Source organism: Ovis canadensis, chromosome 17 (assembly GCF_042477335.2).
Source record: "Ovis canadensis isolate MfBH-ARS-UI-01 breed Bighorn chromosome 17, ARS-UI_OviCan_v2, whole genome shotgun sequence".
Lineage (NCBI taxonomy): Eukaryota > Metazoa > Chordata > Mammalia > Artiodactyla > Bovidae > Ovis > Ovis canadensis.
In genome coordinates this window covers 72,443,536-72,468,909 of record NC_091261.1, presented here as the reverse complement: position 1 = coordinate 72,468,909, position 25,374 = coordinate 72,443,536, and the positions used below count along the sequence as shown (strand labels likewise).

At 39.5% G+C, this 25,374-nt stretch overlaps 1 protein-coding gene across 6 annotated transcripts in view; it reads right to left on the bottom strand.

The window, feature by feature from the left end:
- Positions 1-25,374, bottom strand: part of HECTD4 (HECT domain E3 ubiquitin protein ligase 4) — a 165,877-nt gene that overhangs the window by 56,101 nt on the left and 84,402 nt on the right. For 3 of the 6 annotated variants that reach the window (XR_011249996.1, XM_069558125.1, XM_069558126.1), the window contains exons 12-34: positions 24,587-24,819; positions 24,070-24,215; positions 23,204-23,274; positions 22,487-22,592; positions 21,776-21,896; positions 20,993-21,121; positions 18,944-19,068; positions 17,274-17,427; positions 16,407-16,507; positions 14,419-14,617; positions 12,201-12,347; positions 10,987-11,091; positions 9,698-9,861; positions 8,886-9,119; positions 7,554-7,746; positions 7,193-7,297; positions 6,537-6,625; positions 5,978-6,153; positions 4,005-4,140; positions 3,770-3,911; positions 3,355-3,521; positions 1,070-1,216; positions 197-381 (exon numbers count right to left, since the gene is read on the bottom strand). Coding sequence is in view for 5 of the 6 variants with exons in the window: in XM_069558125.1 (XP_069414226.1) it covers positions 197-381; positions 1,070-1,216; positions 3,355-3,521; positions 3,770-3,911; positions 4,005-4,140; positions 5,978-6,153; positions 6,537-6,625; positions 7,193-7,297; positions 7,554-7,746; positions 8,886-9,119; positions 9,698-9,861; positions 10,987-11,091; positions 12,201-12,347; positions 14,419-14,617; positions 16,407-16,507; positions 17,274-17,427; positions 18,944-19,068; positions 20,993-21,121; positions 21,776-21,896; positions 22,487-22,592; positions 23,204-23,274; positions 24,070-24,215; positions 24,587-24,819 (3,375 nt within the window). In the remaining variant the exon portion in view is untranslated. The remainder of the gene's footprint in view (positions 1-196; positions 382-1,069; positions 1,217-3,354; positions 3,522-3,769; positions 3,912-4,004; positions 4,141-5,977; positions 6,154-6,536; positions 6,626-7,192; positions 7,298-7,553; positions 7,747-8,885; positions 9,120-9,697; positions 9,862-10,986; positions 11,092-12,200; positions 12,348-14,418; positions 14,618-16,406; positions 16,508-17,273; positions 17,428-18,943; positions 19,069-20,992; positions 21,122-21,775; positions 21,897-22,486; positions 22,593-23,203; positions 23,275-24,069; positions 24,216-24,586; positions 24,820-25,374) is intronic. The other 3 variants (XM_069558128.1, XM_069558127.1, XM_069558129.1) reach the window with 3 other exon arrangements.

The following is a 25,374-nucleotide window of genomic DNA, read 5'->3' as shown; positions in this document are numbered from 1 at the left end:
ATAGCACAGTGATAAATTTCCATAGGACCATGCTGATGAAGAGGCTCCCATGAAATCATAATTGATTAAATCAACCTAGTTATGTAATCTAATAGTCTTTCTTTTCCCCATCCAGCACAAATACCAAAAAAAAAAAAAAAAACATCGATAGAAGAAATCAAGGAGCTCTAGTATAGAAAGGGATCCTGCTTCTCACCTTCTTCTTTTTCCCATTCAACGCAGCGGTTGGCAAGCACCTGGAAGGCTGCCCAGGCCATGGTGGCCACCTTCTGCTTCTTGGTTTGTTTCTCACTGGAGCTGGACTCAGTCTGACTGCTCAAGCTGCATAGTCGATCCATGAGCTGAACAAGGCCACTCCGCACCAGGCACTTCTCTTCACTCCTGGCCAAGCAGAAAGGGTTGATTGAAAGAAACATAACTGACCAGCTCTTAGGAACTTCTCACTTAAGATCAAGGTTATCAAAGGGCCATAAAACATGTCAACATAGTCCTTTATTTACAACTTAGGATGCCACCATGTAAAACTCAACACAGAAATTTTTAGAATGATGACTTCCTTCATAAATACTGAATTTCAAGTTCTGGTTAGTTCATATAGGATAGCAAAGTAAAAATCAATGGAATCAACACAAGGTTATCATAATAGAAAAAAATTCCATATTTTATCATAAGGGGATTTAAAGACTGACTTCATGAATGCTTGACATCTTCAAACTCTTAATCAAGTAATGAAGGAAGGAAATGCGCAAAGGCAAAAAGTTTTGCCCAATATAGTAAGTAACTTTCTAGGGAACTTTTCTTTCCTTCAAACTTCTCCATTTTGACAATGTAACATAATTTCTAATGGGGATCCACCTTTGATCATGTAGGAACTCAACAATAAGAATTTACATAGTAACTTTAGGTGTTTGTCAGGCGATAGGCTCATTTAATCAGAGTGATAGTGTCACTGGATAATCAAAACCAAAAAATCCTTTTAAAAAATATTTTTAATAAATAAAAATATTTCTATTTAATTGATGACACTGTGGCATAACTTACATACACTATAAAGCATTTCTTTGCTTACCTGGTGTAAGGTATAGTACACAAGAGTCCAATGCTATTTGCACACGAGATAGGGTAACGTGCGCACAAAGACACCACAGAGGTCATGGTCTCACCGAAGGCTTCCTGGACCTGCTCGACCATCCCACCACAGGTCAGTTCTTCAATTCTAGGAAACAGAACCAAAGCTCAGGCTTCCTCAACCGTGTCAAGAACAGCAATAGTGAACACGAAAGCAGGAGAGGCCTTCTGAGAAACACAAAAGTGGCTAGATGAATCCAGAACTGAAGGAACCTTGGAGACTGGTGTTTCCCAAAGTGCTGGACCACAGAAGGCTGTTGGGCAGGATTCCTAAGAGTGCCTCAGAGACAACGCCCACACTCTAGGATGCTCTGGGAAATCCTAGGTTAGGTAAAGTAAAGGTAAGCAGGGTTCCTCACTCCAGGACAACTCAAGGCGTTAAAATCCTTCATATCTCTCAGAGCAGGAGAATGGTACCCAACATTTCCCAAATTTATTTAATAATGAAACCATTCATTTGAGACAGGCCTGCCTCATCCCATGCAGTACTGAATACTGTAAATGCAATTGTACTAATGAGAAAACCAAGACACAAATACATTAGCTAAGTGTCCTTTGCAAGTTCACACTCCAATTATTAGCAGAATATGAGAATCCAGTTGGGAAATAAGACTTTCCCAATGTAAAAACACAACCTGGGATAGATTCTACAGCAATTAATTTTAGTTGAAAACTGGAACTATTGAATATATCTACAAAGATATGCAACATAATATTGCTTATAATAGTGAAATAAACAAAAACTATGATTTAAAAATAGGAAATTGGCTTAATAAAGGTTCAAGGATATGATACCATGCTATATAAGCACTAAAAACATTATAGGAGATCACTAAGGTTAGAATAAAGACTGAACAAATATGCTAAAACATTAATGGGTTTTATTTTAAAACGCTGGATTTACAGGTGATTTTTATCTTGTACTTTGGGGATTTTCTGCACTTTTTAAAATGTCTGACATATGGTGTTAATAATGTCATGAGGGAAATGTAATAAGGGGAAAAGGAATAATGCTGCCAGTGTTACAGAGAAACTTCTGGAAGTGAACTGTGGTACTCATTAGTGTAACTCACTATGCCTTCTGGGAACCGCTGTGGTCGGGTGGGCATGTGACTAGTCTGGCCAATGAGCCAGAGCTCTGACAAGGGGCCTGACAGCTTTCCAAGGTGGTTGTCCCCTCCTCTATCCCAAGCTCTCTGTAATTACCAGGAGCCAAGATAGACTTGTGAGGGACATGAGCAAAAACTAAAATTTAGTTTTTTAAGCTACTGAGATTTTGGGAGTTGTTTGTTTCCAAAGAATAACCTGGCTTTTCCTGATCGACACAGAAATTTCTTAAGACAGTCATGTTAGCTCTTAGTTCACGTTTCCCTCCAGCTATTGCTTCTGCTTCTTGGCCAGAGCTCCTGAGAGCTGTCAGGAGGCACAAGCAGCCTCCAGCAGTTGCAGTCCAGTCTTTGCAGAGAATGCTTTTTCTATTTCTATCTAAGTAACTTTGAAGCCCAGTCGGTCATTAGTATAGGAAAACTCCTCACAAATAAGTTATAAACCCTTCCTCAAAGTTAATATCTACAATTATGTTATTAGAAATTTGACCCAATAAAAATAAGCACAAAGTATACAAAAATATAGGTATATAAGGTTGTTGCCTGCAGCACTATTGTTAATAGAAAAGCAAAACAAAACAGGAAGAAGAAAGGAGGGATGAAAGAACAGATGGAGAGTGAAAGAGAGAATGAATGAACCCATGTGTTCATCAGCAGCTGAAGAGTTAAATAAATGTAGCATATAATAGAGCTCTATGAAGGTCTTAAAAGTTATAAAGCAGAGCTATACATATTAACATGAAAAGATACAGATGTCCAAAATATATTGAGGAAAACAACTGATTACAATAAGGCACGTGAAATATAATCTGAAGAGTTAAAAAAAATCACACACAAACACTTAAGCATACAAGGAAAATGAAATAGCTATTTACATGTGTATAGTTGATGAAACAAGCTCTTAATAGTGAAATTTAGAAAAGGAAGGTAAGGAGAATTTACTTTTTGTTACATGTGCTGAATTTTTCAATTATATCCTGTACCATTTTTAGAAAAATATATTATTTTAGGGGAAAACACTAGCAAACACCATGATCTAACATTTGGACCCAAGAGGAATCTTTGGAACGGCCTTTGCCCATTCCAGACAGGACAGGATAAACTAACAGAAACAACTGACCTGGGTCCTCCCTGAAGGACCATTGTCACTGGACCCACAAGGTGTGTCACTCCCCCGACTCGCACGGCAGCCGTCAGCAACTCCCGCATGTGCACCAACGCCTGCTTGCGGGTGTTTCCCCGCCGCCATCTCGTCTGTGCGGCCAGAAGAAAGCTGCTGCTGGACACCTGAACACGTGAGAAGGAAGTACACCTGACTCCTGCGGTCACAGCACCTCTCACGCTACTCAGCTACTTGGCAAAACATGATATACAGGGACATCCGTAGCGGTCCAGCGGCTGGAGCTCCGAGTCCACAGTGCAGGGGACCTGGGCTCAATTCCTGGTCGGGGAACTAGATCCCACATGCCACAATTAAGACCCAGCATGCTCAAACAAATAAACATTACAAAACAAACAAAAAAACATGGACGTACAGCTTGGTCAGGGTTGGTGCCGATGAAAGCAAACAGCTGCCCCAGCAGGACGCTGTAGGTGGGCTTGTCCCTGCTGTCCTCTATGGCCAATGACTGCAGGAGTGTGAAGGAGCTGCTGCGGTGGCTGGTCACGTGGCGCCGCCTGCGGCCAAACAAGAGACCCGCTCAGGGAGTGTGTTGTGGTGAAGGTGCGTGGCAGCATGTGCCGATCCGACCTTGGCCCTCAGCTATTTACCTCTGATTTGCTCTAGTAAATTCCAAATCTTCATTACCAATCATTTCCAGGTCAGAAGGAGCCGACATGCTGCGAAGGAAAACAGGCTGCCGCACAGCATGAGAGATCACCTTTGTTTCAGAGGCTGATTTACAAGCTGGAACAGAAAGGAAGAAGGTTGACGTATCTGCTATCCTATTTGTAAGAATGACACAGCGACAGCAAAAACCAACAAGGAACCACCAAACTAAGAGTACCTTCGTTTTCCAGGAAATTGGCCCCCAAACCAGCCAGCACAACACATAGATGATTTTTAGGCCAATTTTTAAAAAATTTGAAAACTGAGGTTTCAACCTCAAATACCAAGGTTAAAAATTACTTCAGCTTGAAAAACCACATTCTTTTATTAAATTGAGTTTCCAAGGAAAACCTGAAAAATTCATTTAATTTCATAAGCTAACAGTGTTAACTTTATGTTTTTATTTATTTTGGCCAGGCCATGTGGCTGGTGGGATCTTAGTTCCCTAACCAGGGATTAAACCAGAGTCCTCAGGAGGGAAAGCTAGGAGTCCTAACCACGGGACTGCCAGGGAATTCCCATTGTTAACTTTAATATAAGGATTCTAAAAATCAAGAGAGGACAGAGAAAATAGTCTCTGGAAGCAAATAATCTTAATTTAAATAAATGCAGATCATTTTTTTTTAGAGATGGCCTTTGATTCCCCCTTTGATCCTGGATTTACTTTGCTGACTTACTGCCATTTGGTGAAACCTCTGCTTTGATCACAGCTGGTGTGACTAAATATTACACTTTTCCAAGAATCTGACTGGCCCTTCCTATAAGACACATGGCTCCTATCCAGGAAATAGGTGTTTTGTAAAAGAATACTTTAATGGAAGCAGACAAAACTGCATGTGCTGATCAGCTAAGAAAAAAGATGTTAAGAAAGTTGAGGTCATTTTGAATCTGTCTTAAGAACAGTTAGATAGCTTCAATTAAAAAAAATATAATTTTTGAAGATATTATCTCTTAGGAAACTACTGGTTCATCATCTCTGGTGCCAAGAGCCTCTTGGAAAGCACCACTAGCCTTACTGAGTGGGAAACTTTTGGGGGGGCCTTTAATGAACTCAGGCTAACACAGCCCTCTGACCGTGGCACAGCAGATCACGTGGCATGTGATCATTATCTCATGTCTGGAAAGCTTTCCCTGATGTTCTCAGGGAGGGAAACCCTATTACTGAGATCAGAAACCTAGGAGTCATCCTAGGCTTCTCTCCCTAGTGAGAAGAGCCCTGGGTAGTCAGCTGGGATGAAAACAAGTTCACTTGTTCCATAGTGTCCATCGGGCAATGGGGCTAGACGACATGGAGTCTTTCGTTTAAGAACATGTTTACAACTTATTCTCTTGAGTGAGAATTAACACTTGCTATTACGGGCTCTGCCCAGTGTTGTGGATCTGACTTAAGTAGAAGACTCATTGATTTCCCTGAGAAATGTAGTCTCAGGCTAACAATTAAAATGTGACCAGGAAAAAAATTAATAGTGCAAATGTATGCTAGAAGGTTCCACATAATCACTAAAGAGGAAATGCAAACTCAGTTTCAAGAGGAAAATATGATGCAGTACAGGATTCACAAAGTTGATTAATTATATGTTGCTATGAAAATGATAATCTATAATCTGAAAGTGAGGCTCACTGGATTATAAAAATATATGTCACTGCTCTCCTTAGATGCTCCCCCAAAACTAAACAAGGCAGGTGACAAGGCACCCCCCAATGCTCAGATGACTCACAAAGCACCACATGACTTCAGTGGAAAGTATTTCTTGGCTGGAAAAAGTAAAAAGCAAAATAACATTGAAATTTCCTTTTTTTCCTTTCTACAAGTACACAAGAGTTATTTTCTTTCTTTTTTTAAAAAAAATAACTAGTATATGTTTTATGAACAGACTAGCGCAGAGAGCCTTGCGGGGCTTGCTGTCAGCAGTACCCGGTGTTTCCGCGGGGGTCCCTGAGATGCTTCTCGTGAGGCCAGACTGGGCCGCAATGGTGACGTGCAGCAACAGCTCAGCTCGGTTCATTAGACTCTTCACTAACGTCTTCGTTTTAGCCAGTGGGTGTGAGGGTTTCTGAATAAGAGAATTCACTTCTTGTAGGAACTTCTCCCTATAAAGAAAGACTGATGTGCATTTAGTCGTCCTCTGGTTTACCAAAACCAAAGTGTTTAATCACAGAGGGTATGAGAAGACAGAGGAGAAATGAAATGGAAGTAACCTGACAAACATTGCCCGCCTTCTCCCTGCCCCTCCAAGGAAGGCAGTGCTTTAACTGTGGCCAGTTTTAGTTCCTCTTGCCCAGTTTTAGATGCCTATATGCTAACTCCTGAAGGTTAAAATCATAATTTCCAAATACCAAAGAAGTTCCAACTCTAAAATATTTAGTGAATGCATAATATTTTTAAAAATATCTGTTAAGAGATGCGATCTTTGCATTTTATTTTGAGCATCAAAGTGATAAATTAGCTTTACACAGTTACTAACATCACTAACCTCAGAGATAGCACCATGTTTTCAAGATCATTTCCATCAAAGGAGACTTCCTTCATTGAACACAAAAGTTCTAGTTCTTTCATTTTGTTCTAAAGAAGGAAAAATCAAGAAAAGATGGTATGCAGGATCTGCAGAAACCGAATTTTACTGTACGTGTTACAAGAAACAGAAAACTTCAGGGACAAAAACCCACCTTTGGTCCATGTTTCTACACCAGAAGCACATTTATAAGTTACTACTTGATATTTTAATGATTAAAAATGGCACTGACTACTTTCCAGGGATTTCGTTATTGCTTATAACTCTTGTCTTTTTTTAAAAAGGCTTGAAAGCAGAATTTGACAATGATAATAACTGTTCTATAAAACTATTAATCAGTTGAATAATTTGAGTAACTGACTCTTTGTATCACTGACATGTTAATCTAATCAACTTTATTTAACCTTTTTTAGAGATTGGGTACATTTTGAGGTATGCAACATTTTAAGAATGATATTTTTTAAATTTCCACATACAGTATATATCATTGTATTGGGCTGGCCAAAAAGTTCGTTTGGGTTTTCTGAAAGAGGTTACAGAAAAACCTGAGCAAAATTTTTGGCCGACCCAATATGACAAACAGCAATGCCCAGTGATGAGTCATACAACTTGCTCACCTCGTTAAAATGATAATCATAGAAGAAAGGCATGTTGTTCTCCAGTTTCCCCTGCATGGCATCATCAACTTCACTCTGCCATTTCTGCTCCAATTCTGCAACACTCTGACATATTAAAATAGAAAACAATGTGAAACTAGATGCAAAATAAGGAATCTGTGACTTTAGAAATTTTAGTCACAATAACTTTTTAAAATTCAGACACTTCTTTTTCTACTATGTTAGTTCCTGTTACAGAATACAGTCATTCAATATTTTTTCTCTCTTTTTCAGGTCACTTTTTAAACATCGTTAAATTTTAGGAAAGACGTCATTTCCAACAGTTATAAGAGACATCTAAATGCTTTTAACTTTCACTTACCTGCAGCTGTCTCTCCATGGCATTGAGTTTCTTAAATGTCTCTCCCATGATTTTACACAGTAAATCATATTCCTCAGCATGTTCTTCTTGATACTGGAAATTTATTAGGGACTGCAGTGCATCAACTAAGTTCAAGTGCTTAATAACACATGATACCACCATTTCCTCCATCACATCTGGCTGAATTACTTCTCTGTGATCACAAGGGAAACTAGTCAGATACGTGCCGTGCTCTAGGTGTACCAACACCGTATTTTTATAGATGGAAGAATGTCACTTTAAGTATGTTAAATATCCACCACACGATCTCTAGTACAATAAAGTGGCATGAACATGATGATGGCTTTCATAACAAGATGGCAATAACTTAACAGGTAAAACTGACACTGGCCAATGAAGCTGAAAATCCAAATTAAACAGACTTGATTTTCTACTATTTGTAAAATTTTGAGCTGGAGTTATATTAAAGTTGGAATAGATCTAATGCTAATAAAAGATTTTTGGCACCATTTATCTGCCAATTCATTTTATGCAGTATTATGGTTCATAGTATTTTAGGCGTATGGATGTTAGGCTGAAAACAATGGTGCTTTTGTATTTTTTTCACATTAAATTTCATCTATTCTTTAAATTTTTCTCTCTGAAATGGCCAATCTTGCCTCGGAAGGCAGAACAGAGGCCTGCAAAGCAGACTTGACTTTAAGCAAGAATAGCACAAAGACATTTGTCACTGTGACACCTCATATTCTAAAGACCGTTAGCATCTCTCTGGGCATCGAAAACAAATAAATGCCTGCAGACTCCATGGAAACCATGATGACTACCATGACTCCTTAAAGTAGAAGGTTGAACTACCTGAGAAAAACCTAGAACTCATCAAGTGTTAGCCTGTATCAAAATCATATGGAAAACTTGGGCCCCATTCTTCAAAGGTTCTGATTTAGTAGGTGTGAAATGGGGCTAAAGAACTAACAAGTTCTCAAGTGATACTAATGCTGCTGACTGAGAGCCCACACTTTGAAGCCTGTTGACCGGGAATACCACTTGGGGTACTCCCCACAATACCTGGTTAACATTCATTAAGTACATGTAAAATTAAAGGTTCAAGAATGTCACTAACGGTACAATGGTTAAGACTCCACGCTTCCAATGCAGGGGGCACAGGTTTGATCCCCGCTTGGGGAACAAAGATCCTGCATGCCAGTTGGTAGGGCAAAGATAAAATAAAAATAAATGAAAGATCAATTTGTTAGACTACAAAAAGAAATGCATCCCCTTCACTTGTTTAAACATTTTTTCATTGGGAAAATAAAATGCTGTATAGCAACATACTTTATACTTGGTCTAAACTGTGGTCTAGCACGCCCAGAAATTTCCCTGAGCTTTATCATGATTCCTGGAGGCAGCCTGATCCGGGGCAGGTCAAAGTAGTTTCCAACAGGAGGCACGAGGACATCAGATGGGTAAGTGAACTCTCTGTCTTCCTCAATGGTCAGAGGCAGCGGAGATGGGCTTGGAGTAAGGGCAGGGGAGATCACACCGTTGGCCTCTACCTGCCACTGGCACCTGAGCATAAAGAAAAAGAGATTCTTCACCTCCTCCTCTATCTGGAAAATTACTTAACATTTGCAGATATATTAAGCACATGAAGGATCACACTATGTGCTAAGAACTTATTCATCAAACCTCCTCCAGAGGCTTAAGAAAAATGAACATTACATGAAACCCCATCTTTGGGACTCTGCCTGCTCCCAGCATTATGCAAACTTTTAAATATATAGAAAAGTTGAAGGAAATATATGGTTAATACGCAAATACACACAGCTGAGATTCTAGAATAAGCATTTTGCTCTGTTTGGTTTATTATCCATCTGCCCATCCTTTTGGGGATCCTTTAATTTAATTATACAATATTTGGGTTGGAGAAAGGTTTATACAGTTCAAGGCTGCAATTTCACATTTAGTACAGGAAGGACCACAAGGCACTGTGGTGTAATTTTCATCTTATTTCTTAGACACAGAGATACCCACAGGACTGGCAGGCAGTAGGCCCAATCAGCTGGGAAATGTACTAAAAGCAGTTTTTCACATAAAGTCCTCTTTCCTTTGTGAGCAAAACCAGTCTGATTTGAACTCTTTGTTACCTTTGTAAAAGTTTGGACCGCAACAGTTCCTGACAGGTTTCTTCTTCTTTGGTAATTTCTGGTCCGTTGTATAGGATTCTTAACATGGAACAAGCTAACACAGATAGACCTAAAGCCAGGTCTACCAGAAAGGGTAAGCCTCCTGACACATCCTCCGAAGACTCCTACAATGCAGACAGGGCAAACCGCACTGGTCAGTTACACGGCGGAGCATGTCACCTGCGCTGCATCACGCTGCACTGTCCCCAACCACGAGGGCTCACAGAGCAGCGTCAAGTATCATTGCTACGGGACACAGAGACAGCACCCAACACCATGAGGAGACAGATGGTGGCTCTGGAATGACCACAGAGTGAAGTCTCAACACAATTCTGGAGAGAGAAGAGCCGGTAAGACTCCACATTAGATACAGCACAAAACACATGTGAGATTTTTTGGACGGCTTCCTCTCTGCTGAACTATCCAGGCATAAAGCACTGTCGTGTTTTGCCACCTCCATCCTGTGCCTGAACGAAGATGCTGTCAATGATTACACTGAATTCATTCAATAACTATTCACTGAGTGCCTAGTGTGTACCAGCCATTGTGCTAGGTGCCTGAGAGAAAGCAGAGAACAAAATGAAGATGCCTGCCCTCATGGAGCTTACATTCTAGAAGATAATCCCACTCTAGAGAGTCTTGGCTTGGTTAAACTTAAGCAACCTCCCAGTGCTAAAATGCGTTATACAAATCAGTCAACTAGAGGGGTTAGGAGAACACTTACTACTCTCTCTTCCTCTCTTTTTCCATGTGGGAGAATTTATTTAAATAGATTCCTGGGAGGAAAGTAACTGGCACTATTAAAACGAGTAGATTTAAACTATATACAGAGTGTAACATGAGTAAATAAGCACAGACAGATCTAGACCGGCAAGAAGAGCCTTTGGGAACTGAATAAAAAGAATCCAATTCTACTGCTTTGAAAACCAGAATCCAAGTGCTTACTTCTATCAGGTGTTCAGTCTTCCTCACCCTCTGGAGAGATGCTAGCGGCAGACCACCTCTCCAGGCTTTGAAGCTGGGCCCCTAACAAGGGATTCTTTCTGTGGTGCTACACTGAGTTTAGGTCTTAGCTAGTTTTAGTCCATGAAACTATAACTTCTGTTAATGGTCTTACTACAGCCAAGTGGAAGAGATGGATGAAACAGTAGCTCATATTCTGCCCTGTTTCCAAGGCAAATATGATGTACGTAACCAAGGCACACAGGAAAAAGTACATTCTGCCCACAGCAGTGGTTAGGTTCAAATACCTGAGCGCGAACTGTGCAAGCAAAGCCCCACATAGCCTTATCGGGAGTGTTGTGTTCACGGCCACTTCTCATTTCAAAGGAGAAGGTGACTGTATCTCCTTCCACCTTAAAATTTAAGGGGGGAAAATGCACTTTAAAAACAAAACACACAATTTGCAAGAGAGCAATGAATTTTAGAGATTTACTTTGGAAAAGGACCACAGCAATATTTCACTCCTTTCCTCACTTGCTTTTCGATTCAAATTCCATCCCCTCTCAGCTGGAAACCAACCTTTCAGCTGTCTCTCCTGACCAGGGAGCTTTGGGAATGAGGCATCTGTGAAATGGGCCACAATTGCCCAATGGTGGGACCAGAGTAAAGATCAAATCTTGAGCCTAACTTCAATAAATTCCCCAGGTTTCTACGCTTTCTGCCTTCCCCTCTCCACTATTACCACCTTACTTGTGCCAATAAGGTGGGCAAACAGACAATGTCTTGAAAAACACAGAGAGAGTGCTGAAAGACCATGCTCTGTGTTGTAGAACCAACAACGTGAGTAAGAGACAAAACGTAGGAAATCAGAAAACAATTCAGTCTTGTGCTAATCTGATCTGGCTGCATCTGGGCTACCCATCTGGAGGTAACTTGCTGCCTTGTGGCTAAATTAAAGCAGGTATGTAATGTATTTTAGATAAAGGCTATGGGAACAGACTCTGGAGAGGTCTGCAGGTCTCAATGGGCATTTCCGTTCATATTTATATTCTAGGTAGACATACTTCAAGTTGAAGCCCACATTACAAAGCATGGCTCCAATCTCATCAGTTTGAGAATGGATCATTGCTTTTGCTCTCAAGTCCCCAGTTCATTTGAAAACATTGATTCCACATTTTAAAAAGGCAACAGCCCTGTGGTTCTAGGACACCCCTCATGAGGGAGTCTAGACAACAAGTGAGCGGGAAGAACTAGCCGTCCTTTCCATGGCCAGGGAAAAGATGCTCCACCTCAGCCCATGGAGTGACCTATGGAAAAGATCCAAGTTCTGGAGTGGATAGGGGTCTGATGTCTTATAAATGAAAGGAAGCTCATTCTAGTGAGTTTAAGGCCTATCCAAGACCCCCACCTCAATAAAAGTCCCCATGGCAAAGTTTCTCTAGAGTTACAGTTAATCCTTGGGCCCATGAGGAATGCAAGGTCATTTTCTTTTCTAGGAAGCGAATGTGCCTGAATACCATACCTTTACCAAGTCTTTCGGCCAACCAGTTCCTAAGACACTACGGCTGCCATATCCCAGTGTATTGCCTCCATACTCAGCAACCTTCCTACTGTTTGTGTTAGGCCCCGCGTATATCACCAACTTCAAAACAGAAAATATACTGTTAGACTGTAAAAGAAAAACAAAAACAACATCTACAAATAAAAAGGCTGCAAAAAAATGTTCGTTTAAAAACACATTTATAACCAGGCACTGGGGTCATTATAACTAATATTTCCTGATTTTTTTTCTTTAGGTACAACTGATACTGGTTTAGATGCAATCAGCCATTGGTATTTACAGGGTAGCCTCAGAGTAGTAACAAATATTAGCATGATTTAATTGGCTTGGGGACCTCACGTTAAAATAAGTTATACTCAGCTACTATACACATTATTTTTAAATCTGTTTTAATTCTAAGTAATGAGATATAGCCTCCTAATGACAGCTATAGTTTGCCCCTTAAATCCTCCCCCAAATTAATAAAATGAGCAAATACAGATGGTAAGATGGTTATAGCTAACATAACAACAAAAGTCAAAAAAATTTAATGAGTGAATATTTTAAAAGATGCAACAAATTGAAAATAAGCCATGTATTCTTAGAATGTTGCTTAATGGTATAAAAAGAAAATGACACAAATTTGGGTCAGAAAAGGGGCTGCTTCTTCTTGGGTCAATTTTCATGTATCAGTATTTTTCTTCAATAAAAGTCATTCATTTATACACAGTTAACAAACTTTCTATTAATAACATGCAGGAAAAACATTTAGAGGTCATTTGGCATTCAAATACTTTCATAGGAAGAAGGCTCTGGCTTCTGTAAATACCAAATTCTATCTTGTAACATGTACTCTGACCAGCACTGAGTTCAGTTCAGATCTAAAAGCTGCATTTTAAGCCCTAGATGCTTCATCACTTTGTGATTTCTTACCCTTCTGCACCTTTGGAGGACACCAGCCATGGACCACTGGAAAAGTAAGCATTACTTTTATCCATGTAGTAAGCCTCCCTGAGCCTCCATTTTAACACTAATGTCTATGGCAGGTGGAGGTTAGCTTACATCAGAAGATGCAAGTTACTATTTTTTTTTAAAAGGAGAAACAAAATGACACCAGCGAAAATGGTAACATCTTCCATTTCCATTTTAAATAGTTATTAAATGAATGTAGGAAATAGGGGTAGCTACTGCCAGGAGCTATGAAGCGGGATAGACTGATGCCAGGAGATATTTTTTTGGAAAATCCACTAAAGAATTTTCTAATTTCTCTTGCTTCCGGCTAAGGTGAGTTTGAGGGGCAAGTCTTAAACCCCTTTAGACATCTGGGAATCATCACTATCCTAGAAGATAAGGGGGGAAAGAGGATACTATAATTTGCCCAGTAATGTGTTTCACCATCTCAGTATTTACAGTTAACAAATTCTCTATTTTTAACCTAAAACCCTCCCTTCAAGGCATTTAAGATCATTTGCCCTATACAGTTCACAGAAAAAGACAACAGATAATTAATAATTCACATAAAAAAACCCTGTGTGCATACAACACTATCAGACAATCCTTCAGCTGTACCTGTATGTTACATGTCACAATTTTATTAGCCTTTCCACATAAGTTCAACAGAATGGTTTGCAATGTAACAATTAGAGACAAAGGAAAATACTTCAACCCCTAAAATGATTTCTTTTACTTACTACTGTTAAGCCACTAGGTTAAAAACTATAATTCCTCAAACTATGTGGGCTCTGAGGTAAGGGCAAAGAAGAACAAATAATTTAAATAAATATAAACCAGGTCCTAGGCACATCTGAAGCCCTTCTATAAAAAGCCACCTTCTCCCAAAAGATACATGAGAAGCCCCAAGAACTGGGCAGCGAGACCTTTTGAAGTGAATGGACACTCACATCCACAGGAATCCCAAGCACAGAGGGAAGGCAAGAGGTGAACAGCATGCAGCACTTTTGAAAGCTTACAAAAGTCCACTTTCAACATGTCATTAAAACACTGCTCTTGGACTGCAGAGGTGCTGGCTCTGACTGCCAGTCACTACCCTTTAAGGCGTTATCTTAGAAAGTTCTCCCTAAGAGATCTCTGCAGACAGAAATAAGTCAAGAATGGTGACCAGCAGCAAAGAAAAATAAGAAGCATCTAAAGAAAACAGCTTATTAGAGTTGAAACCAACACTAAAGCAGTTCTTTCTTACTTTGTCATAGTCATATTGCGAAGAGCATCTGCTATCAAATCTAAGGTACAGGCAGCGAGCTCCGGGGATGTGGACAGTTTCTTTAAATTTATAGTTGTCTCTGACAGGGTGGACTGTTTCCACAGTCTTCCCAGCAGCCCATGGAGCAGGAATCTTTAAACCAGTGAGAAATCCTGGCTCCTCCTTCTCTTCCAGCATTCTAAAACCAGACAAAGAGAAAGCAATGGAGCTTAACAGAAAGGGAAGGAAAAGGTATACACAGTAAAATATGAAAGGTTAAGAAATTTTGCTTCAATTTTCTACAATATGCAGTACGACAACACTGTAACCAAAAACAAACAAACAAAAAACCTTTTATTTATTATTGGCCGCACTGCACTGTGTGGCAGGTAGGATCTAGTTCCCCGACCAGGGATCAAACCCAGGCCCACCGTGCAGTGTAAGTGCAGAGTCTTAGCCACTGGACCACCACGTAAGTCCCCAGAAATGTTTTTTAAACTCCTATATTTAAGGTTATTTTCCCTTTGTTAGACAACATATTTGCATTCCCCCCCCTCCCTTTTTTTTCAAGGGAGAAGCTGAATTCATACCCAGAAGAAGACCACCTTGCCAACTCTCATTTAAAATTCCTCAGGGGAAAAAAAAAGATACTGTAAAGGGCCTTTAAGACTGGCTACTTTCCAAAAAAAAAAAAAAAAAAAAAGACTGGCTACTTTCCAAATCGCACAGGAAGGGTCCTGCAAAGTCTCCTCTTGTTGATAACTAAAATGCCAACTGTTAAAAACCCCATGAGTCTACATGACTACTTTTGCTATAATTTTTACTAAGGAAAAGTGCCTTTGAAGGTCCTCGTCTCTATTGTAATTCAACTCTCAGGGTCTTCACAGCCCAAGTTTGTATCATGGAATGCAAACTCCTATACCCTAAACTCAGCTGTTGTGGAATTCTCTTTTTCTGTTTCAGCTTTGTGCTATCCAATGTGGGGGGTTACTTTGTCAAGTGTGGCCATTTAAATTGAATCTAAATGAAACACAATTAAAATTCAGTTTCTTGGCCACACTGGCCACTCAGAAAGAGGTCAATAACAGCAGGTGGCCATGGGCAACAGCACTGAACAGAGATACAGACTTTTATCGCCACAGAAAGCTCAACGGGACAGCATGCTGCTCTAGAAAAACCAGGAAGTCCTTCCTTTCTGATCAGTGTTCTTAAAGACAGCTTTAGTGAGAAGTAATTGACATATAATAGATAGCACATATTTAAAGTATACATTTTGATAAGCTTAGCCTTCTGTATACACCTTTGAAGTCTCCTCCTTCCTCATGGGAATCCTGGTGGTCACTTCTTCATTTTCTTTCACTGGAAATTAGTTTGTATTTTGTATCTTATATAAGTAGAATCATAGTTTGTACTTCTTAAGAGGGCTCTGACTTTTTCACTCAGCCTAAGTATTCTAAGACTCACCTGTGTTGTTGAAAATATCAGTGGTTCATTCATTTTTATTGCTGAATAGGATTCCACTACACAGATACACACCACAGTGTGTTACCCTTTCACTTGTTGATGGACATTTGGACTTGTTTCTTATTTTGGACTATTCTAACTAAAGCTGTTGTGTGAACCTTCACATACAAGTCTGTAAGAATCTGTGCCTTCTTTTCTTTTGTGTACAGACCTAGAAGTGGAATAGCTGGATCTCATGGTAGATATATTTTTACTTTTTAAGAAACTATCAAGCTGTATATTTCCATCATTAGTATATGAAAAATTTTCAGTTTTGAACTAATCTCTTGATCTGCAGGGAAATTTATTCTAACCTGTTCCTATAATCTCCAAAGACATTCTCTTAATTATCTGTAAAGGTTTGGCCCTGAAGTCTCTGTCTTTTCCCAGTTAAAAAAATCACAAAGGGAGTACTACAAAGGGAGTAGTAGGCTTTCACCAGAGGAAAACATGGCAGAGGTTCTGCAGGAAGCAGTGCTCCTTACCTCTCATCCGGCAAAAGCCTGCCCTTCTGGTCTGATGCACCACATGGGGAACAGCTCATCTCAGCAAAAACCGGACACTGGGTTTTAAGCAGCAAAGCCGTCTGAAACACAAAAGCATCGTGTCCTAAAGTGCTTACATGTTCAGTTATCTGGACGGTGAAAGTGAAAGTTGCTCGGTCATATCTGACTCTTTGCGACCCCATGGACTATACAGTCCATGGAATTCTCCAAGCCAGAATACTGGAGTGGGTAACCTTTCCCTTCTCCAGGGGATCTTCCCAACCCAGGGATTGAACCCAGGTCTCCTGCATTGCAGGCAGATTCTTTACCAGCTGAGCCACCAAGGAAGCCCAAGAACACTGGAGGGGGTAGCCTATCCCTTCTCTAGCAGATCTTCCCGACCCAGGAATCAAACTGGTGTCTCCTGCATTGCAGGCGGATTCTTTACCAACTGAGCTATCAAAGACGCCCATCTGGATGGTACTAGAGCCAAACTTAGAATTCTCACTTAAGTCATCTTTTCACAATCCCAGTCTGTTCTCTTTCACTAAGAAATGCTTTGCTACTTAGACCACTTAATATCATTTTAACTCTGGAACATATCATTTATATTCATTACCAATATCCAGCAAGGGCTCAGGAGACTAAATATAATGGAAGGATCTCAGTCGTGCCATAGATAGCATTTTTACAGTTCATTGGCAATTAATATTTGTTAAATGAATGCAGTAAGTAATTTAGTCAAACAAACTGTTTTCCCTTACTAGTTCAACTTATTTTTATGACACAATGTTTTGCTTCATTGCACCTTTATTTCATTTCCTGCTCCCAAAGAGCAGTTCACTTTGGCACACCTTAGGACCATACCTGACTGGTATAGAGTACCAGCTGCACTAGCTGAGGCATCAGGGCGTCGGCCATGGTCAAAGTTTGCAAATTTGGATGCATCAGGGAAGTGAGTAACACTGGGAGAAGGTGACCAAGCATAGTAGCCTTAGTAACTTGTTCCAAGCCTTTTAACCTACAAAAGTTCAAGAAAACATACAGCTTCATCAACTCTCAGGCATGAGAAGAAGCCACTATCATTATTCTTTGACACATTCTCTTAAACTGCATCTCCTGGTACTAGCTAAGCATTTATTGTTCCAGCAATTCAGTCTACAAATGTCCCACCTCACACGAGGGAGAGGGAAAGAACAGAAATCTAGTAATAGATTTTACCTTTGAACTGTGATTTTCTTTTTGCCCTACCAAGTTTATATGGTGCATTTCATAGCACCTTTGAAGCACTTTATAAATGGGTTCTAAAATGCAAACAGGTACTCTAGTTACCACCTGCAAGTTCCTTTGGCTCTGGGGCTGCAGGTTGCAGTGTTGCACTGAATCTCTGATAAGGAGACAGGGAATGGCTACAACACTGACTCAGCTGCCTAAAGAAACTGGTTCCCATGTGAGACAGAGGCAAGTAGATTTTTAAATTTGTCTTTAAAATCATGCTCTTCCCCCCGTCCCCTGTGTTTTATTGACATATAACTGACATCACTGTATAAATTTAAGATGTACAATATAATGATTTGATACATGTGTATATTGTGAAATGATTACCTAAAATCCTATTCTTAATAACTCATCCTCTGCTCGAAGAAAGAAGGTATGTGACTCACCCAAAGAAACATGTGGGTTATGTAAATTCTCTAAACTACTTAGGATGCTGGGGTTGGAACCAGAGACATCCCTCACATCTCCCCGGCTCTCGGACTGTACGGACTCTATGTCCTCCCCAGGCAGATCTGCTCCACGTGCCCACAGTGAACCTGACATGTCCCAACAAGCCCCAGTGCAATGCCTTTCTGGATCATATTGTTGGCAGCTCTAGCCTGCCCACCTGCCCTCTGGGAGTGGGCAAGAAACAGGGACATGGGACAGACAGCATTACTGGAGAAAAAAGACACTGCAGGGCACTGTTTCAGATCAGCATCTCAACAATGAAATAATCAAGAAACACAGGATGTAACTCATCTCTGACAAGAAACCATAGCAGAAATCTTAATGGGGAGGACTGAGAAAGAGCTTTAGTACTGGGAAAGAGAAGTTTACCCTCTGAATAGATCACTCTTGTATTTGGAGAAGTAAAACTTCAGTAAATTCTTGGGATATTGTGTCAGTGTCGTCTCTTGCAGGGCAGTTCTTTATCTGTGTCACTGAGTCACTGCCTCCTCTCTCAAGTACTCACCATGAGGAAACTAAGCGCACACAGCGCTGAGCGACGCAATGAAAGGAAAGGCCCATGTGTCAGAGAGGACGGTGTCCACACCTTGTGGCCCTCAGATCATGGCTGCCAGCCCACTCCTCCCTAAAAGCACCATTAAAGATTTCAACTGTGTTTGGCTTTGAAACACTTGCCATTCCAACCTGGTCTCACAAAAATGCCTAAGAATTAAGTGAGCATGTGGTAGTTCTATTCTAAAAGATTTCACTTTCATAAGCAAATTCTTCCTGAAGGGCAGCAGGCCACAGTTCACAACCCAAGTCCTCACCTCTGCTCCCGGTCGGGTATGTCACTATTTATGAGGGCAGTTGTGACCTGCTGTAGCATTTCCAACACTTCATCACATCCAGTCAGGATTTGGGTAGCAAGAGCCAAAATACTGACCTTTAACTCCTAGGTAGGAAACATCATACAATTATTTTTAAGCTCTGTGATGATGATACACTCACAATGACAACACGAAATGATGTATTTAATGATGCATTTCCAAATTAAATAGTGAAGTGTCCAGAGTAAGCCCAATGCAGTAAGTTCTGCTAAGGATGGCAAGTAACAATCTGAGTTGGGAAGCTAAGGTCTGGAGTGCTGATAGAAATACGCAGTATTTCACGGGGAGCACACCGAGTCCCTGGGAGAAAAGGCGTTTCTCCCATCCCCTCCAGCACAGGAGAGCTCCCGGTGACCAGCCCAGAAACTGTCCAGGTGGAAGAATGCCGTGGGCAGGATGAGGATAGCTAAAGAGAAAAACACAACAGCAAAAGGCGCATGGAGAGGCGGTGAATAAAATGAGACAAAAACACAACATTCTGAAACAGTCCAAGTGACCTTTTTACTTAACGTTTTAAACCATTACACTTGAAAACAGGCAAGTTTAAAAATTCAATGAAAGTAGCAGGCAGTTACAGGCTATTAAACATTAAGAATAACTATTAGAGAGTTCGTGGGAGTACAAGTACTGAATAACGTGTTAAGAAACATTAGTTAAGATCATAGAAATGTTTAGTTGACAGTTATTTCCTATTAGGAAAAAAAATACAACCACTCTAACCCTTCAGGTAAAGTGTGTATCCTTTTTTTCCCCAGAATTCCTAGACAAGCCAGCCTATTCTGCTTTTACCAGGAGTATTTCCTTCCAGGAGTTCAGATTTGTAACATTTAGCCTTTCAAATAAAAGCACTGCTTTTTGTTGTTGGAATTTTCTGGGGTCTTTTGGGGGTATTATTTAGACATTTTGATCATTAAGAGAAAGGCATTCTGAACTGACTACATGACATCCTGTCAGCCTTCATGGGCTGACTACTTGCGGGCTGCAGCGCATCCAGGCACTGCACAGGCCTCAGCTCTATTCCTCACAGCAGCCTCACAAGGGAGAGGCTTTGGCTCCTTTATACTGATTAGGAAATTAGAGCACTTTCATATTAAGTGTCATCAATTTAAATGATTAATTCATGTCTTTCTGCCTGTTTAAAAACTGATTACATAATGAGATAAAACCCATAAATATGAGCTAGCAGTGAACTCTTTTATATGTGTGTGTGTGTAAAAGGGTAAGAAAAGGGCAAATTATAGTGGTTTTTATCTTTAGCTATAGCTTTCTTGGTTAATTTTTCAGTGTGTTTTGTCAACATTTTAAAGAAAAATCAAGTTCTTATGGATTTCTCTAATTCTCCCACAAAGATGAAATTCTGAAGAACAATGCAAACAACAACATCAAGCATCTGTCAAGATTATAACAACCACAGCTATTAAAAAAAGAAATCTGTGGATTGCTATAAATTGTCACGTGGGAACAAATTATTGAGTTTACACAGAAGCTAACTTAAAAATAATTACCAAAAATGAAATGAACTATAGGTTCAGAAATTATTCAATATAAGGAGTATGAGAAAATTATCACCTTTTTAAAGTTATCTGAATCAAGAGAACACAATAAACCAGCCAAGATGTCAAAACTGTTTAAAATGTTACGCTCCCAGATTCATTTATCTATATTTACTACATATACATACATATATTTAAACTTCTCAGGTGCATATGAGATCACTTGTTAAGTGCCAGTTCTTAAAAACAGATGAAAATAAAGCCACAAAAAGACTGACAGGAGCTCATGGATGACACACTATGGGAGTGTCACAAATATGGTAACCACCGTGCAATGACATAAAAATCTATGAGATGAGTGACCTAATATTACCTCACACAAAAATATAGGCCACACGGTGAACTCTGACATCATCATAGACAGAAATTTAGTCAGTTAAGCTGGGCTTTTACACATTGGGTAGAAAGCATCGTTAGAATAAAGCTTGGTGTTTACCTGTACCTTCAATGTCTCTCCCTGCAAGGAGTTGTCACTGTCATCATTCTCATCAGGCTTAATCAAAATAGTGTTACTGAGAAGGTGGTTCTGAACTGCCATCAGATAGCGCAGGCAGGAGGATGCGGCCTTTAATACAAATAAGGGTATTTAAATGATCTAAACTGTACTGAAAGAAGGGCTCACGTTTTTAAAAGATTTTGATAAGGGAAGCAAAAGAGAAAGTACAGAAAACAGACCAAGTTAGCTTCTCAGGTGACTTATTTCAATACATTTATCATAACGTTCTGCCCTCTGCTATACATTGCTCACTAATCACTCTGATACTTGAACTTCTGCCTCTTAATAAGTAATTCCTCTTCCCCCGTCTACCCCTCGCATGCATCTCTGTGACAGAAGACTCTACCCAAACCCTTAAAAGAATCTTTTGGTTCTTATCAGTCTCTGTAAACCATTGCTGGTTTAGAAAACAATGCTAAATTAAAAATTAATAGAAGGAAAATCCGCAGTATTTTATACAAAATCAAAACATCCAAATTCAGTCTAACAATTTATTGCTTAAGATATTTAAGCTGGAGGAATAAAGTCTTTGGAGAAAGTAAGTGGATTTGTCTAGTTTTACATTTCTAAGACAAGCACAGCTGTTCATTGACTTTCATCAATTAAGTCTATCCTTGAAAAGCATGTGTATAAGTATGTGTGTACACACATACTTTAAAATGGTAAAATGAAAACAAGGACCCTTGATATAATTTTGCTTTCATTAAACACATTTTTACTTACAGGCACAGTTGAAAGGAGTTTTTGAAAATCATCTTTAGAGACAGTTTGGCACTTGGTGATTAAGATACAGGATTCTCGTACAACAATCTTCAGAATGTAGTGTAAAAGTTCATCATTTAGTCTTTAAAATGTAGGAAAAATGTAACAATAAGATACCGATGGCTAACTAATAAAAGGATAAAACTTATACAATCAGTACAAGATGACAAATAGCAGATACAAAAGATTCACTGGCTCTGTAAGTGAATCATCTTACTTAGTAATGATGCTAACAACTAGATATACTGTCTAAATTAAATTTATGGAAACACAATGGTACTCAAGGACCTAGTTCAAGTATTTTATAAATAGCAGAAACACACCTTCCTCTACTCACCAGCTCTAGCCACACCTCCCAGCCTCTCATAGACCAGCAATTAGATGATGCCCTTTACCAAAATTTCCTAAATAAGCTCCACCTGTTACTTCCGCTAAGTACCCTTTTTGCCAGGCTCAAGCTATTTCACTCATAAAACTGAAATGTGCTATTATCATTTATTAGGGCAACTGTGGGATTTTTTTATCTTTCAGTTGATCCACAGTTTAGATTTAACATGCTAATTATAGCAAAAGATATTACAGGAGACTCAAGATGATCAAACACATTTAAGTGTAAATTAATTACTGAGGAAAACACTAAGAAAAGGCTAGCAGTGAATCATATCACATCACCTGTAATGATCCTCCTCCTCGCTGCCGAATCGGTTGTTTTGAAGTTGTTCAGCTAAATTAGTGAGGATCACATCCCGCAGCTGGGAGAGGCCACTGTTTCTCTCTCCTAGCACAGAACAAAGCTCCATAAACTATCTTACCAACCATGCTTAGAAAACTGATACTATTTTTTTTTTAAGTTTGTAAATGAGAAGACTGTTGACAATTGAGGGCAGGCACATGTACTAAGACAAACAGCAGCAAAAACTATATCACAACCAATCAGACTTTCTTTAACCAGCAAATCCTGATTAAAGTGGAGTTACTGTCTTGATATTTCATGAAGTGTGATTTCTAATTCTTTAAACTAATGTTGCTTATAAATGCAGAGTGTCCTTAACAAGGTGAGTTTTGTTGCCGTCATTGAGTCTAACTTTGAAAGTTGAGTTTTAATGTGTGGGGGAATAACTGGCTTAGAAATCCCAAGAAATCATTATCTTTAACGTTCTTTGCACGTCTACAGCCAGGTACATTATGCTATACAGTGGGGCTAGAAAGAGGTTTACAAAGCTTGACAATATATAGAATATGGTTTCTGCTTTCAATCTTGTTTAAGTGTTGGCATATGTGCACTTTTTAAAATAATACTAATAGATATGAAGAAAAAAAAAATTCAGTCATTTCCTTAGGGACAAAAAAAGGATAGTTTTTCAAGGGTAATTAAAGGATAATTCTCACCTTCTGTTAAGACCAGCTTAAGTAAGTTATTGATTTCAGTTTCACCTGGGTACAAGATATTTAACCCAGAGCTGAAATGACAGAAAAATTGAAAAGTTTTTAAACACATGTTCTAGAATATCCCAACTCTAAGTTTTAAAATTTTTATTAAAGATGCCATTCTGAGTACAGTTTCACCACTAAAAAGGCAGTTGAACCTAAATTTACAGTTGTGATTCAGCCCAATGACCTTCTTGATAAACAGGATCCCACTGCTCATATTCGTGAATTACCAAAATGATAACTTATCTGAGGCTAGATGCTGAACCAGTTAAAGAGAACTGAGTTATACAAAATCACTGTAGTGAAGCCAGCTAGATGTAGACTGTGGCAGAAAATCATTTGAGAAGTAACTGGCAGAGCAAAGACTAGAATCCAGGTCTGCCTGGTGCCAAAGCCTGTTTCCTTTTTTATTTATTTGGCTGCGTGGGACTCAGTTGCAGCATGTAAACTCATAGTTGTAGCATGTGGGATCTAGTTCCCCAACCACGGATCAAACCTGGGCCCCCTGCACTGGGAGTGTGAAGTATTAGCCACTGGACCACCAGGGAAGTCCCCCAAAGCCTGTTTCATAACCACCTTGCCACACTTTGACCCAAATGAGAAGAACATCTACTTGCAAACCACCAAAATATCTACTTATAGGGACTGTTTTTTTCTTTTGCTGTTTTAAGATCCATCATACATGAGGAACGTCTGAGTCCCTGAGGTCCTGACTATGGGATGGGGGAGGAGACATGGGAGGCTAACCGCCTAGAGGGACAATTACAATGAAGCACAGAAGAAGCCTTTGGTAGAGAGTATTAAGAAAACCATGTGCTGACTACCTGATGGCAAGGCAGACCTCCTTCTGAATTTCAGGGCAAATTTGATCTTTGGGTGCCATCAACAACTGCCAAAGAAGCAATCCTGATCGTCGAATGATGTCTCGATTCCTTTCAGTTTGTGGGCTGAAGAAAAATTTAAACACCACCTACAGAAACAGAAGGGGTATATCTGAAAATGCTAATTCTACTGGGAATAAAATTATCCTTATGAAGAAAGAACATGCTGGTTATTCTTATGAATGTATACCCAGGTGTATTTTTAAACACAATCTCTTCTATTGTGTAATGGTATAATTAAATATTTTACATATATTAATTGCAATGAGCTACATATAGCAATATTCCATTAACTGCAGTGCAATGAGTATGATGGTTATTCTAATTACAGGATTAGAACGTGGTTAAGTTGCAAAACAGGAATGTTATAACATTTTTCTCCTGGTAGAAATTAGCTGACAGAAGCCAGAGTCTGTGTTTCTTTTTCCCTATTTCAATTATCTCAAAACAGTATATTTACCTGAAAGACAACAAGAATGCAGCGTATAATACAGGTGTCTCCATTAACCATGGCCTTCTCCATAATGTCACAAATACTGCTAAGATGGTGTGCTTCAATGGGATGCTGTTTGCCCAAGACACTTGTGATTGGAAGATTGGGGTTGGTAGCAAGAAGATTGAGTTGATGTATGCACATCGCACCAACGTGGTGCAATAATTGGTTTATAACCTCATTCGTGGTTATAGCCTCTTCTAGAAGATGAAAAGGAAAGTCTGTGAGGAAAGACAACTCTGTGGGTGGTCACCACAGAACATACCTCTTACTTACAAAAGGTACACGCACACTGGAAGAGACTAATGTGGCTCCAATCTCTGCCACTACTGCTGGAGAACTCTCTTCCTTGCCACAGAGTGCTGGGGTGAAAACACTTGGGAATTTCCATTTTTAAAAAAGAGCATAAATAGCTACCACTTCTTGAGCTTTCTATATGCTAGACAATTGGCTGAATGCTTTACATGCATTACCTTATAATATTGCTATCAACTTTGATTATTTTAGCCCTGTTTCGTAGAGAAGTGACTCAAGAATCAGAGTCAGTAACTCACCTGAGGTCATACAGAAACTAATGGTAGGGTTGGGATGTGAATTCAGGCCATTTCAGCTTAGATTCCATGCTGGTAACTCTTCTAGAAAAATCTCTATTCACCTATATTCAACTTTGCTGATTATTTTTCTGACCATCTCGAATTTGCTATTGAACCATTCTAGTATTTTTTTTTCTTAGTCACTGAAATTTTCAAATCCAG